This window comes from Schistocerca gregaria, chromosome 10 (genome assembly GCF_023897955.1).
Source record: "Schistocerca gregaria isolate iqSchGreg1 chromosome 10, iqSchGreg1.2, whole genome shotgun sequence".
NCBI classification, from domain to species: domain Eukaryota; kingdom Metazoa; phylum Arthropoda; class Insecta; order Orthoptera; family Acrididae; genus Schistocerca; species Schistocerca gregaria.
Window position 1 is genome coordinate 212,674,289 of NC_064929.1, and position 13,601 is coordinate 212,687,889.

General features: G+C 47.5%; 1 protein-coding gene across 1 annotated transcript in view; it reads right to left on the reverse strand.

The window, feature by feature from the left end:
* The window catches only part of LOC126293584 (aminopeptidase N-like), a 155,445-nt gene that overhangs the window by 30,804 nt on the left and 111,040 nt on the right, over nt 1-13,601 (reverse strand). Inside the window, exons 9-11 of the mRNA XM_049986859.1 lie at nt 12,180-12,261; nt 9,147-9,339; nt 5,824-6,019 (exon numbers count right to left, since the gene is read on the reverse strand). Coding sequence (XP_049842816.1) covers nt 5,824-6,019; nt 9,147-9,339; nt 12,180-12,261 — 471 coding nt within the window. The remainder of the gene's footprint in view (nt 1-5,823; nt 6,020-9,146; nt 9,340-12,179; nt 12,262-13,601) is intronic.

Here is a 13,601-nt window from a genome sequence, read left to right on the forward strand (position 1 = left end):
ACGGCACACACCAGTTGTAACTATTTATCCCTTTTACTACTGTTTCTTTTCAGAGTGAATATCAGTAATGCGTGATTGTAAGATATAAACTCTCTCGGCCAGAAATGTCACAATAACCTCTACACATACGCTACCTGCCATTAAAATTGCTACACCACGAAGATGACGTGCTACAGACGCGAAATTTAACCGGTAGGACGAAGATGCTGTGATACGCAAATGATTAGCTCTCCAGAGCATTCACACAAAGTTGGCGCCGGTGGCGACACCTACAACTGGCTGACATGAGGAAAGTTTCCAACCGATTTCTCATACACAAACAGCAGTTTACCGGCGTTGCCTGGTGAAACGTTGTTGTGAAGAGAAATCCGTACCGTCACTTTTCCGACTTTGGTAAAGGTCGGATTGTAGCCTATCGCGATTGTGGTTTATCGTATTGCGACATTGCTACTCGCGTCGGTCGAGATCCAATGACTGTGAGCAGAATATGGAATCGGTGGGTTCAGGAGGGTAATACGGAACGCCGTGCTGGATCCCAACGGCCTCGTATCAGTACCAGTCGAGATGACAGGCATCTTATCCGCATGGCTGTAACGGACGGTGCAGCCACGTCTCGGTCCCTGAGTCCACAGATGGGGACGTTTGCAAGACAACAACCATCTGCACAGTTCGACGACGTTTGCAGCAGCATGAACTATCAGCTCGGGGACCATGACTGCTGTTACCCTTGACGCTGCATCACAGACAGGAGCGCCTGCGATGGTGTACTCAACGACGAACCTGGGTGCACGAATGGGAAAACGTCATTTTTTCGGATGAATCCAGCTTCTGTTTACAGCAACGTGATGGTCGCATCTGTGTTATGCGCGTGTATTGGAAGCGTGTATTCGTCATCGCCATACTGGCGTAATGCCCGGCGTGATGGTATGGGGTGCCATTGGTTACACGTGTCGGTCATCTCTCGTTCACATTGACGGCACTTTGAACAGTGGACGTTACATTTCAGATGTGTTACGACCCGTGGCTCTACTCTTCATTCGATCCCTGCGAAACCCTACATTTCAGCAGGATAATGCACGACCGAATGTTACAAGTCCTGTACGGGCCTTTCTGGATACAGAAAATGTTCGACTGCTGCGCTGGCCAGCACATTCTCCAGGTCTCTCACCAATTGAAGACGCCTGGTCAATGCTGGCCGAGCAACTGGCTCGTCACAGTACGCCAGTCACCACTCTGGATGAACTGTGGTATCGCGTTGAAGCTGCATGGGCAGCTCTACCTGTACACGCCATCGACGCTCTGTTTGAGTAAATGCCCAGGCGTATCAAGGCCATTATTCCGGCCAGAGGTTGTTGTTCTGGGTACTGATTTCTAAGGATCTATGCACCCAAATTGCGTAAAAATGTAATCACATGTCAGTTGTAGTATACTATATTTGTCCAGTGAATACCCGTTTATCATCTGCATTTCTTCTTCGTGTAGCAATCTTAATGGCCAGTAGTGTAGACTGTTACCTGCACCAGGATTCTAACCACGACAAAACTCAGGCATCATAAAAACTTTGGAGGATAGGCAAGGAAAATATGAGAAGCAGAAATGCTTCACGCGGAATTATTGCTCACCAGTGCATCGCTCAAGAGTAGTTATTCGTCCACTGAGGTAAAAAGAGCGTTAAGACCGCAGCGCAAAAATCATAGTGATGCACAAGTGTTTGTGAAATCGGGAGCATTCCTGCCTTTCATTACCGGCGCTACTGATCGCAAAGGAAAAATCTGTTCCGCCTTTCCCACAGTCCGTGACTCACTGAGATGCTGTACTGTGCTCCAAACAAACATTTATTCTTCAAATTGAGGCCTATGTCTGATACTAGTAAACTTCTCTTGGCCAGCAACGACTTTTTTTTTTTTTTTTTTTTGCTAGTTTGAATTTTCTGTTCCCCTTGCTTCGCCCGTCATTGGTTATTTTGCTTCCAAGACAGCATAATTCCTCGTCTACTTCGTGATCGTCAGTTTTGAGCCTAAGTTTCTGACTACATTTGATTACCTTTCTGTTTTTCTGGTTTACTCTCAATCTACATTCTGCACTCAGATTGTTCGTTTCATTCAACAGATCCTGCAATTCCTGTTGATCTTCATTGAGCATGCGAGTAGCAAAGTCATCAGAAAGTCTTACCACTGCTGTCTTTTCACCGGAATTTTAATCCCATTCTTCAACGAATCTGTTATTTCCGTCATTGCCTCTTCTATAACTTACTTCTATTTTTCTCAGAATTTCTAACAAGTCGGACCGTTTGAGATTATCGGATGTTTCTTCTAGGCCAACTGTTCCTAAGAACGTGCCTTTATTTTTCTTCAGTCCTCCTCCCGTTGCCAACCGCTTCCGGACTGCTTCTTTGCTGCCTTAATATTAACCTGATCGTCACCTAACGCGACCTAAATTTCTTTTCCATTCTTCTCTACACTATCCTTCTCAGCGTATTGGATGCCTGAGCTGTTAAGCTCACCGTGCGATTATTCTCGCAACTTGTCGGCTCTTGCTATTTTCGGAACTGCGTGGATGATATTTCTTCGAAAGTACGTCGTGATTGGCAAGAGACAGTTTCTTCACACAGTTTTTTTTTTAATTTTCAGGGGAGATTCCCTTATCCCAGATGTAGGTTTCGAACTTGGTGGAAGAAGCGGGGTCCTTTTGCTATTCTGTTTAAATCGTCTAATTCGGCCGTTCCATCACTTGACATAACACTAACTTTTCACACGTTCTACCTTCCATCCTTCCACTGTGATATAAAAAGATGCGTATGTCCTACTCATCTTCATTGCCACTGTCTTGCTCTTACTCACAGTCAACTTGAATTGTTTAAATTTTTATTCCAGTAATCCAGTCTCGTATGAGGCTCGATTTCTGTCTCTCCCCAAATGTCATCAGAAAATCGACAACACTACACGCTACTATTCGGTCTAGTAGCTCCTCAATTGGCATCACGAGGGGCAGTGCACCCCGAAAAATGGCAACAGCGCATGGCGGCCCGGATGGTCACCCTTCCAAGTGCCGGCCACGCCCGACGGAGCTTAACTTCGGTGATGTGACGCGAATCGGTGTATCCACTGCCGCAAGGCCGTTGCCCCACCTGTCATGTAAGGTGTCCAAAATCCCTACGCCTTACAACACATACAACTTTGTTGGTGGAGTTCCGGTTCACCTGTACGTGACGCCTCAGTGACGTCACCTGGAGTTTAATGTAATCCATTATGGAGTCGAGGTACAGTAGTCGTTATACTGGTTATCTTACACATATATTTTATCAACGCGTTTCAGGAGACAATGCTCTCATCATCAGGTTGTAAAGTCTATGTCATGAAATTAAACGGACTAAAAAGACAAAATACCATCACAAATAGTTGGGAAGTCCATAGAGTAAAACAGAATTAGAAGTATATTGGACTGTGGGTCCTCGTCTTACATTGAAGTTGTTGACACAAGTCGATGGCCGTCCCACAGCTACCAAATATGCTGTCGCACTGCGCCGGCTCGGGAGCTGTTGTGGACTGACATGCCTAGGCGTTGTGGCGTGGTTACAGCCGTGTGGTTGACGGTAACGCTATGCTATTGGGCGCCTGATTTCCTTATTGCATTGGTCTGCCATCGTCAGCCTCTCGCAACTCCGTCAGTGACATGCTACAAGTTTAAAGTCGCATAACTGCCCTAAAATAATTCTAAAACCCCGCTAAAAAATCTCATTTCTTTAAAATTATCTTGTGCATTTAAAATATTGCTTTGTTTCTTTTCATGGATAGCTATCTCGAATTCCTCTAGTAAATCAAGTTTCCTCCCTTTCTTTTCTACATGCAATATTTCTACGTTGTCTTCTATGCTATTAAGGGGATGGCCTGTTTCATATATATGGTTCACAACAGCTGATTTGTCATAATTGCGAACTATATATATGAAACAGGCCATGCAATAAGGAAATCCGGCGCCCAATAGCATAGCGTTACCGTCAAGCACACGGCTGTAACCACGCCACAACACCTAGGCAGGTCAGTCCACAACAGCTCCCGAGCTGGCGCAGTGCGACAAGATACACTCCTGGAAATGGAAAAAAGAACACATTGACACCGGTGTGTCAGACCCACCATACTTGCTCCGGACACTGCGAGAGGGCTGTACAAGCAATGATCACACGCACGGCACAGCGGACACACCAGGAACCGCGGTGTTGGCCGTCAAATGGCGCTAGCTGCGCAGCATTTGTGCACCGCCGCCGTCAGTGTCAGCCAGTTTGCCGTGGCATATGGAGCTCCATCGCAGTCTTTAACACTGGTAGCATGCCGCGACAGCGTGGACGTGAACCGTATGTGCAGTTGACGGACTTTGAGCGAGGGCGTATAGTGGGCATGCGGGAGGCCGGGTGGACGTACCGCCGAATTGCTCAACACGTGGGGCGTGAGGTCTCCACAGTACATCGATGTTGTCGCCAGTGGTCGGCGGAAGGTGCACGTGCCCGTCGACCTGGGACCGGACCGCAGCGACGCACGGATGCACGCCAAGACCGTAGGATTCTACGCAGTACCGTAGGGGACTGCACCACCACTTCCCAGCAAATTAGGGACACTGTTGCTCCTGGGGTATGGGCGAGGACCATTCGCAACCGTCTCCATGAAGCTGGGCTACGGTCCCGCACACCGTTAGGCCGTCTTCCGCTCACGCCCCGACATCGTGCAGCCCGCCTCCAGTGGTGTCGCGACAGGCGTGAATGGAGGGACGAATGGAGACGTGTCGTCTTCAGCGATGAGAGTCGCTTCTGCCTTGGTGCCAATGATGGTCGTATGCGTGTTTGGTGCCGTGCAGGTGAGTGCCACAATCCGGACTGCATACGACCGAGGCACACAGGGCCAACACCCGGCATCATGGTGTGGGGAGCGATCTCCTATACTGGCCGTACACCTCTGGTGATCGTCGAGGGGACACTGAATAGTGCACGGTACATCCAAACCGTCATCGAACCCATCGTTCTACCATTCCTAGACCGTCAAGGGAACTTGCTGTTCCAACAGGACAATGCACGTCCGCATGTATCCCGTGCCACCAAACGTGCTCTAGAAGGTGTAAGTCAACTACACTGGCCAGCAAGATCTCCGGATCTGTCCCCCATTGAGCATGTTTGGGACTGGATGATGCGTCGTCTCACGCGGTCTGCACGTCCAGCACGAACGCTGTTCCAACTGAGGCGCCAGGTGGAGATGGCATGGCAAGCCGTTCCACAGGACTACATCCGGCATCTCTACGATCGTCTCCATGGGAGAGTAGCAGCCTGCATTGCTGCGAAAGGTGGATATACACTGTACTAGTGCCGACATTGTGCATGCTCTGTTGCCTGTGTCTATATGCCTGTGGTTCTGTCAGTGTGATCATGTGATGTATCTGACCCCAGGAATGTGTCAATAAAGTTTCCCCTTGCTGGGACAATGAATTCACGGTGTTCTCATTTCAATTTCCAGGAGTGTATTTGGTAGCTGTGGGACGGCCATCGACTTGTGTCAACAAGTTCAATGTAAGACGAGGACCTACAGTCCAATATACTTCTAATTCTGTTTTACTCTATGGGCTTCCCAACTATTTGTGATGGTATTTTGTCTTTTTAGTCCGTTTAATTTCATGACATAGACTTTACAACCTGATGATGGGTGCATTGTCTCTTGAAACGCGTTGTTAAAATACATGTATAAGAATCGCGGGTGAATGCTAACAGTGATAACCAGTCACCTGGAGTTTATTTACAAAGGCGTGAAAAGGGCGCCCCCTGGTGTCCAGCGCCTGACTCACCGACTTCCTGTATGTTGACGAGGAGCCAGTCGCCGGCCGTGACCGTAACATCGAGCTGCGCCGCCCCCGCGCCAGCCGGCAGCCACTGGCGCGTCGCCGTGCTGGTGAAGTCCCCCTCCTGGCCGGTGGTGAACGTCAGCGGGACGTCCCACGTGCTCAAGTCGGGCTCCGAGCCCTCCGTCAGCAGGAAGCGGGTCTGCAGGGCAGAGCGTTGCAACACTTTGTGAGCCCATTCAAAAACATTCAGATGTGTGTGACTTTAACTGCTGAGGTCATCAGTCCCTAAGCTTACACACTACCTAACCTACATTATACCAAGGACAAACACACACAACCACGCCCGAGGGAGGACTCGAACCTCCGCCAGAATCACAGTCCATGACTGTAACGCCTAAGACCGCTCGGCTAATCCCGCGCGGCTGTAAGCCCGCCCTGTCCGCCAGAGACTGACCCTCCATCTACACCCACATCTGCATCTGCATCTATACTGCTTTACAAACTGAGTATACCGTTAAGGGGACTGAGCCGTGGTAGTATTTGCTGAAGAGCGTGCCGCAACGCGCAGTGTGAAGCAGTCGCCCTCCGTTTCTGGCGGTGGCGCCGCTGTGGCAGTCGCAGCTTTGGTGTCTCACTCTGGTGGGAACGGGGAAAGGTTGCCTGTCCACGTGCATTTAAGGGGCGCTATGAGCTCGGCAGTGGGCAGTCTGAGTCAGTCAGTCGGAGGCACTTGGTCTGCCAGGGCAGTCTGTCACTCTGGCCGAGTCTAGTCAGTTGGTCAGGCAGAGTGAGTCTGGGTCAGTCGGAGGCACTTGGTCAGCCAGGGCAGTCTGTCACTCTGGCCGAGTCTAGTCAGTTGGTCAGGCGGAGTGAGTCTGGGTCAGTCGGAGGCACTTGGTCAGCCAGGGCAGTCTGTCACTCTGGCCGAGTCTAGTCTGTTGGTCAGGCGGAGTGAGTCTGGGTCAGTCACCCATCACCGGTTGCTGCTCTGTCTCTCGTTCGCACTTGTGCGGCAGTCAGTCTCTGACTGTCGTCCGGAGTGCTAGTATGTCTTAGGCCGCCAGTCTGCTCGAGTTCGTTTAGGCAATGGGCATTGGCGGTTGGATCGATCGGTTGGTCGGTCGCGCACTGACTTGTTTTTGAAATACCTTTGATAATAACGTAAGTGTTAAAAAAATTGTTAAAAAATGGTTCAAATGGCTCTGAGCAGTATGGGACTTAACATCTGAGGTCATCAGTCCCCTAGACTTGGAACTACTTAAACCTAACTAACCTAAGGACATTACACACACCCATGCCCGAGGCAGGATTCGAACCGACCGTAGCGACCGTAGCAGGAGCGCGGTCCCGGACTGAAGCGCCTAGAACTCTCGGCCAAAGTGGCCGGCAAATTATTAAAAACTTTATGCCATCCCACATTGGCTAATATGACGTTCCTCCATGGCAGCGTCACTTTGTAAACACATAAAATTACCCAAGGAAAGACCGAACACAATCATCTGTAAAATCGTATTTTGGATATGTTGCTTTCTTTTTTATGAATGATTTTACTTGTGTGCATCAACTGTAATATTTGGTATCATTAACGTTAAATTTGCTTACACATTTCGGAATGTTATTTTGAGCAATTAAAAAAAAACTTCATAACAATAACGGTACATACTACCCAACACCACGAAAGCATCGACTGGATGAAAAGTGAAAGACATTAGTCGACTATGAGCTATGACCACAGCCAGTGTTTCTGCTTTGCTTCTTTCAAAAATATTATCCCCCCCCTCCCCCACGCACACACACACACACACACACACACACACACACACACACACACACACACACACACACACACTCTGTTGGCCACGACTGAAAAACTGCAGATGTTATTCACCAGTGTTGTTGTAGGACATGTTCAGTAAACCATTCGTTTTACTGACGACAAATTTATTGGCAGTGGCAAACAGTAAGATGGTTTTTTCTGCCATTATCAGAGGTCCATACTTTTTATGCATCCGTGGAGCCAGGTAATCGACAAGGCACTGTGCAAGCTGAAGGACGCTCCATAATGGTATGGGCTGCGTTTATATGGAATCGCCTGGGTCCTCTGGTCCAACTGAACCGACCATTGACTGGAAACGGTTATTTTCAGCTACCTGGAGACCATTTGCCACCAAACAACGATGGCATTTTCATGGATGACAATGCGCCATGTTACCAGGCCACAATTATTGTTGATGATTGGTTTGAAGAACGTTCTGGAGAATTCGTGTGAATGATATGGTCAGCCAGATCGCTCAACATGAATCCCATCCAACGTTTATGGGACATAATCAACAGGACAATTCATGCACAAGCCAACGGCTTTACCACAGTGGTGTCACCGGTTCCCGTCAGATCAACTAAGGTAAGTGCTGTCGGGCTGGGCTAACACTTGGCTGGGTGACCATCCAATCTGCTGGGTGCTTTTGGCAAGTGGGGTGCATTCAGCCTTTGTGAGACGAACTGAGGAGCTACTTGATTGAGAAGTAGCGGCTCTGGTCTCATACAGCATCCAGTGACCTCTGTGGCCTGAGGATGACACGGCGCCCGGTCAGTACCATTGGGCCTTCATGGCCTTTTCTGACAGAGTTTTGAGTTTGTATTGTATTGCATGTTAACCAGGGACCTAGAAACGACGGACAGGCAGCCGCTGTGGGCCACAACCCCGCGACGACTACCGCATACCACTTCACCCCTCACCCACCCCACACCCAACCCAGGGTTATTGTGCTGTTCGGCCCCCGGTGGACCCCTCAGGGAACGTCTCACAGCAGACGAGTGTAATCGCTATGTTAGCATGGTAATGGTGGTGTACGCACACGTGGAGAACTTGTTTGCGCAGCAGTCGCCGACATAGTGTCACTCAGGTGGAATAAGGGGAACCAGCCCGCATTCGCCGAGGCAGATGGAAAACCGCCTAAAAACACAGACTGGCCGGCTCACCAGACCTCTACACAAATGCCGGGTGGATTCGTGCCGGGGACACGGAGCTGCTTCCCGCCCGGAAAGCCATGTGTTAGACTGCACGGCCAACTGGGTGGGCAGTTTTGAGTTTAGTTTTTAGTTCGTGTACAAACGTTGCGTCTGCACCACTTCCTCACTTCTGGCCAGCTGTAGACCCAAAATGGCTCAACATTTCTGGAGGGGACTTCCAACGACCTGTCCATGCCCGACTTCCAGCGACCTGTCCATGCCACTAGTCCTTGCTAAAAGGGGTCAGACGCAATACTAGCTGGTGGCCCACGACTTTTGGCACCTCAGTGTGTACAGTAACCTCGGTCGTCACTTACCTGTGTCAGGGTGACGGTCCCTGTATCGTAGTCCCTGGTGACGCTGACCAGTGGGTAGCCTGCCATGTTTATCCACGGCCTGAGTGCCTCGCTGAAGGTCTTTCCTTCGGGCAGCAGAGGCTGGGGGTCGGCTTCCGACAGCGCCTCCTCCAGGCCGACCAGAAGAAGATCGTCTGAACCCTCGCTCAAGGCGCTGCATCAAAACAGACACGGTGACACATCACCCCAGTCACTTTGTCTGTGTAAACGTCTCATCCATCAAGGCATTAGTATAAGGGGCGTTCTATAGGGAATGCAACATATTTTTTCTGTTGGATAAATTAGGTTAAAAAATGCTGAATTTGTTGTGGGGCATCGTGGAGTATTCCCGTTTCAGTCCCTGTACTTCCATGAAGTTCTGATGCTGTCATTGAGTTTCTCTTGGCGCAAAACCAGAGCATCGCCGATATTCAGAGGGGCTTGCAGAATGTCAGTGCTCTGGAAAAGAACAAAAGCACGGCGAGTCGTTGCGTGAGCTGGCTGTCATCATCAGTATAAGGTCGCACGAACACATCCGATCTGCCGTGTTCCAGTCGTCCTGCAGTGGTGGAACGTGCGGACACTCTCATTCGATGGATCAGAATTAAACACCTCCCTGCTCAGTACTGAACATGTCTGTTGGTAGTGACGCCACGCTCTTCCACCACTTGGGGTGCCTAAAAGAGTGTGCGCGCTGGGTTCATTTCAGAAGACCATAAACAGACTTGGCCCAATGAAGGATGCACTACACAAGAAACACTACATGGGTGATTGAGAGCGTTTTGGTGCAACAAGTGGTTGGCTCTGACGTCGACCAGTAGAGTGACACCAGTAAGGTGACGTAAGGCCTTCTCATTGATTGTACACTGCGTTGAGAAATTGGTTTTTGCAGCCGAAAGAGAGGGGAATAGTGCAATATTGTAGTCCTGCATAAAACTAACGTGATTTCAGTAAAAAATATGTGGCATTAGATATTGAACGCCCGTCGCAGTAGGAATAACAAAATGATTGACAATGAAACAGAGGATGGAGTAATGTTGTTGCTACACTGCTATCTGCCTGCCCTGCAGGGATGTGGAAGCAATAGCAATTCCGTAGCGAATTCTTTCGTGCGTTGTCCTTTAACTGGCAGTAATTACTTCGCCTGTAGGATCAAACAGGGTTAACACTTTGCTGTAATTTTGCGGTACTAGTTGCAGTATTTTGCGTATTATAAAAAAACAGCAAAAAGAAGGAAAGCATATGACGAAAGCGAATCACAACAGGTACCTTTACAGACACAGTGCGACCAATAAAGTTCTCTGATTGGTTGTTGATATGGTAGCTCTTCTGTAAACAACTGATTATTTGCCACATTGTTCATCATCATCTTCGTTTCCCTCTATCCAGAATCTGGTCGGGTTGGGGTATCAATGGTACTTCGCCACTTTACTCGATCTTTCCACCATTCTTCTTCCACAATTTGGTTCCATAGCAGATTTCTCCTCCTTAACTCATCTTTATTGTGTTCATCCATCTTGTTCTCGGTCTTCCACTTGGTCTCTTGTCCTCAATCTTGAACTCCATCATTCTTCTTGATATTCTTCTCTCCCTTCCTCTTCACATACCCAAAACATTTTAATCTATTCTTTTAAATTTTCTCAGTCAACTTTTCCACTCCAATTTCTTTCCTACAATCTTCATTTTTCATTCTGTCTCTCCTCCTCTTCCCTAGAATACTTCTCATAAACTTCATTTCAGTGGAACGTATCCTACTCTCCTCTCCTTTAGCCATAGTCCAAGTCTCTGAGCAGTAAATTAGTATGGGTGTGAAGTAAGTCTTGTATAGCACCAGCTTGCACCTCATTGGCACTTCCCTTCCCCACACCAACACCACACCCCCCACACCCTGGTAAAATGTACTACTCTGTTGTATTCTTTTACTAATTGTTGTCTCCAAATGTGCATTCCCCATTAATACACTTCCCAGATATTTTAAAGTTGTCAACTATTTCAATATCCCGTCCCTTAGTATGGATTTGTCCCTTGCCCTCTCTATCCCCTCCGATTACCACCATGGTCTTGCTTTCCTCCACACTAAATTTCATTCCATATTTCTCGACCTTATCATTTAGGGAGTCTATTTGTTTTTGTACCTCCTTAATGCTAGTTCTCCACACCACAATATCATCAGAAAATAGTAGCAGCTTCGTCTCCCTTCGTCTATGGGCTTCTTTTGTGTCTCTGACTATTTCATCCATCATCATTTAGATAGTAGTGGTGATATCACAGTTCCTTGTCTTAGTCCCTTAACTTTCTTCAACAATTCAGTTCTTCCAACGTGTCTGCACACAACTAGAGCTTTTTTCATACATTGCCTGGATGACTTCAAGTGTTTGCTTTGCAACCTCCTTTTCCCTGTGAACACTGTCATATGTTTCCGCTGGGTCCAGAAATGTCATCACCAGATCTTTCCCATACTCCCAATGCCTTTCCATCAACTGCCTCATACTAAAGATTGGGTCCACTGTTGATCTACCATGACTAAAGACATAGGAGTTTACAAGAAAGCAGTAAAATGATATTCCTCGGTATTGGTATGTAATGTTCAATGAAGATTTAAGTTAATATGGTAACATGTTAATTATTTACCCAATACCTTTCCTATTCTACAACCTAGCTCTACTTGTAACAGTCAACAAAGGTTTTTTTCTTTTTCTGCTGTTGTAACTTAAGTCAGTTTTTGACCATCTGAAAATGTTAAACATTTGGCAGAAGCGCGGAAATATTAATCAGACATGGCGTTCATGGTGTAACACTTTTCATTTCCTCAACTTCATTACGTTGCAGTGGGCCACATGTACTCCGACCCATTGATGTAGTCTAGGTCTCATTCCAGTGAGACAGAATCTCAACACTATTTCCTTGCATCAGGTGTTGTTCCTTTAAAGAAAACGCGATTTTCAGCACATAGCAGCTGAATTACTGGTCACTGTGTGACACAAGGTAGACACAGAATGTAAACGTGGTACTTACTTTGCCTTGAGATAGCGACTAAGTCCATCGTAGAACACATCTGTTCCCAAGGCGTGCTGCATCATACGGATCACTGAGCCACCTACAAAGAAACGATACACAGTGCTTACATCTCGTACACTCACTGTTTATTTCCGAGTCTGACAAAAGTTGGTAAGGGGATTATGCAGATCTCGACACAATTGAGAAAATGCGTCACTGCCAAAAGGTTATTTGGCGGAAAGAAGGGGTGCTCCAGCACACGCAGAAGTTCACTATATGTAGCTTACGCAGCATGGATGATATAGTAATTCGGAGCGCAATGTGAGCTGAGTACATAGATATACATAATTTGACATTTACTTAATAATGAATCTACCCAAGGGTAACACTTCGACTCTGATCAGCTTTGAATTTTTTTTTACGCGTACCCATGTGGTCGATAAGGGGTTGAAATCGACCCACTGAAGAAAGAATTTTCTCGTAATACATCCCCCCACTATTTTGTTTTTGATTTCGGCATTTGACTAATAGGAAAATGTACAGCATCGCTATTATGAAATTCAAACATATAAGATGAAGTGGTATTCCACAGATGCATTTGTCAGAAATAAGGAAGAAATATCTCTATATGAGAGTTGGAACTTAAATAGTGGCAATTACTTATTCACAACCGTTACAAAAGTGTTACATGTTTGCACCTGTTACTGTCCTTCAAAGTAGTCTACTGCCTGTCGAATCTTTGGAACAGTTCTGATGTGAATGCCTCGAAGTGGTTCCTTCATCTTCGGAATCAAATCAAAGTCACAAGGACTTGAGTCCGGGCAGTATGGTGGATGGTACAGTACTTCCCAGTCCCATCGACCGAAGAGAGCAGCCAGAGCTTGCATTGTATGCGCCCGCCCACTGTCGTGCAAAAAGATGGGTGGGTTGTGCAGAAAGTGTCGCCGCTTCTCTCGCAAAGCTGGTCGCAGGTGAGGCTCCAAAAACAAACAGTAATACTGTGCATTGACGGTCTGCCGTGAAGGAGCGTACAGCGTAAGGATAACACCATCACAGTCGTACACGAGAATCGCCATAACTCTAGACCGCTCCATTCGCACCATCAACAGAACAGGCTCTGCTAACGGTATACTACGCCTTGCACATCGCTGGCAACGGGTTCTACACAACGCTGGTGACTACTTTGAAGGACAGTAACAGGTGCAAACATGTAACCCTTTTTTATCGGTTGTGAAAAAGTAGTTGCCACTATTTAAGTTCCAACCCTCGTATACAGGGTGGTTCAATGATCGTGACCGGGCCAAATATCTCTCGAAATAAGCGTCAAACGCAAAAATTTCAAAGAACGAAACTTGTATGGCTTGTAGGGGGAAACCAGATGGCGCCATGGTTGGTCCGCTAGAGGGCGCTGCCATAGATCAAACGGATATCAACTGCGTT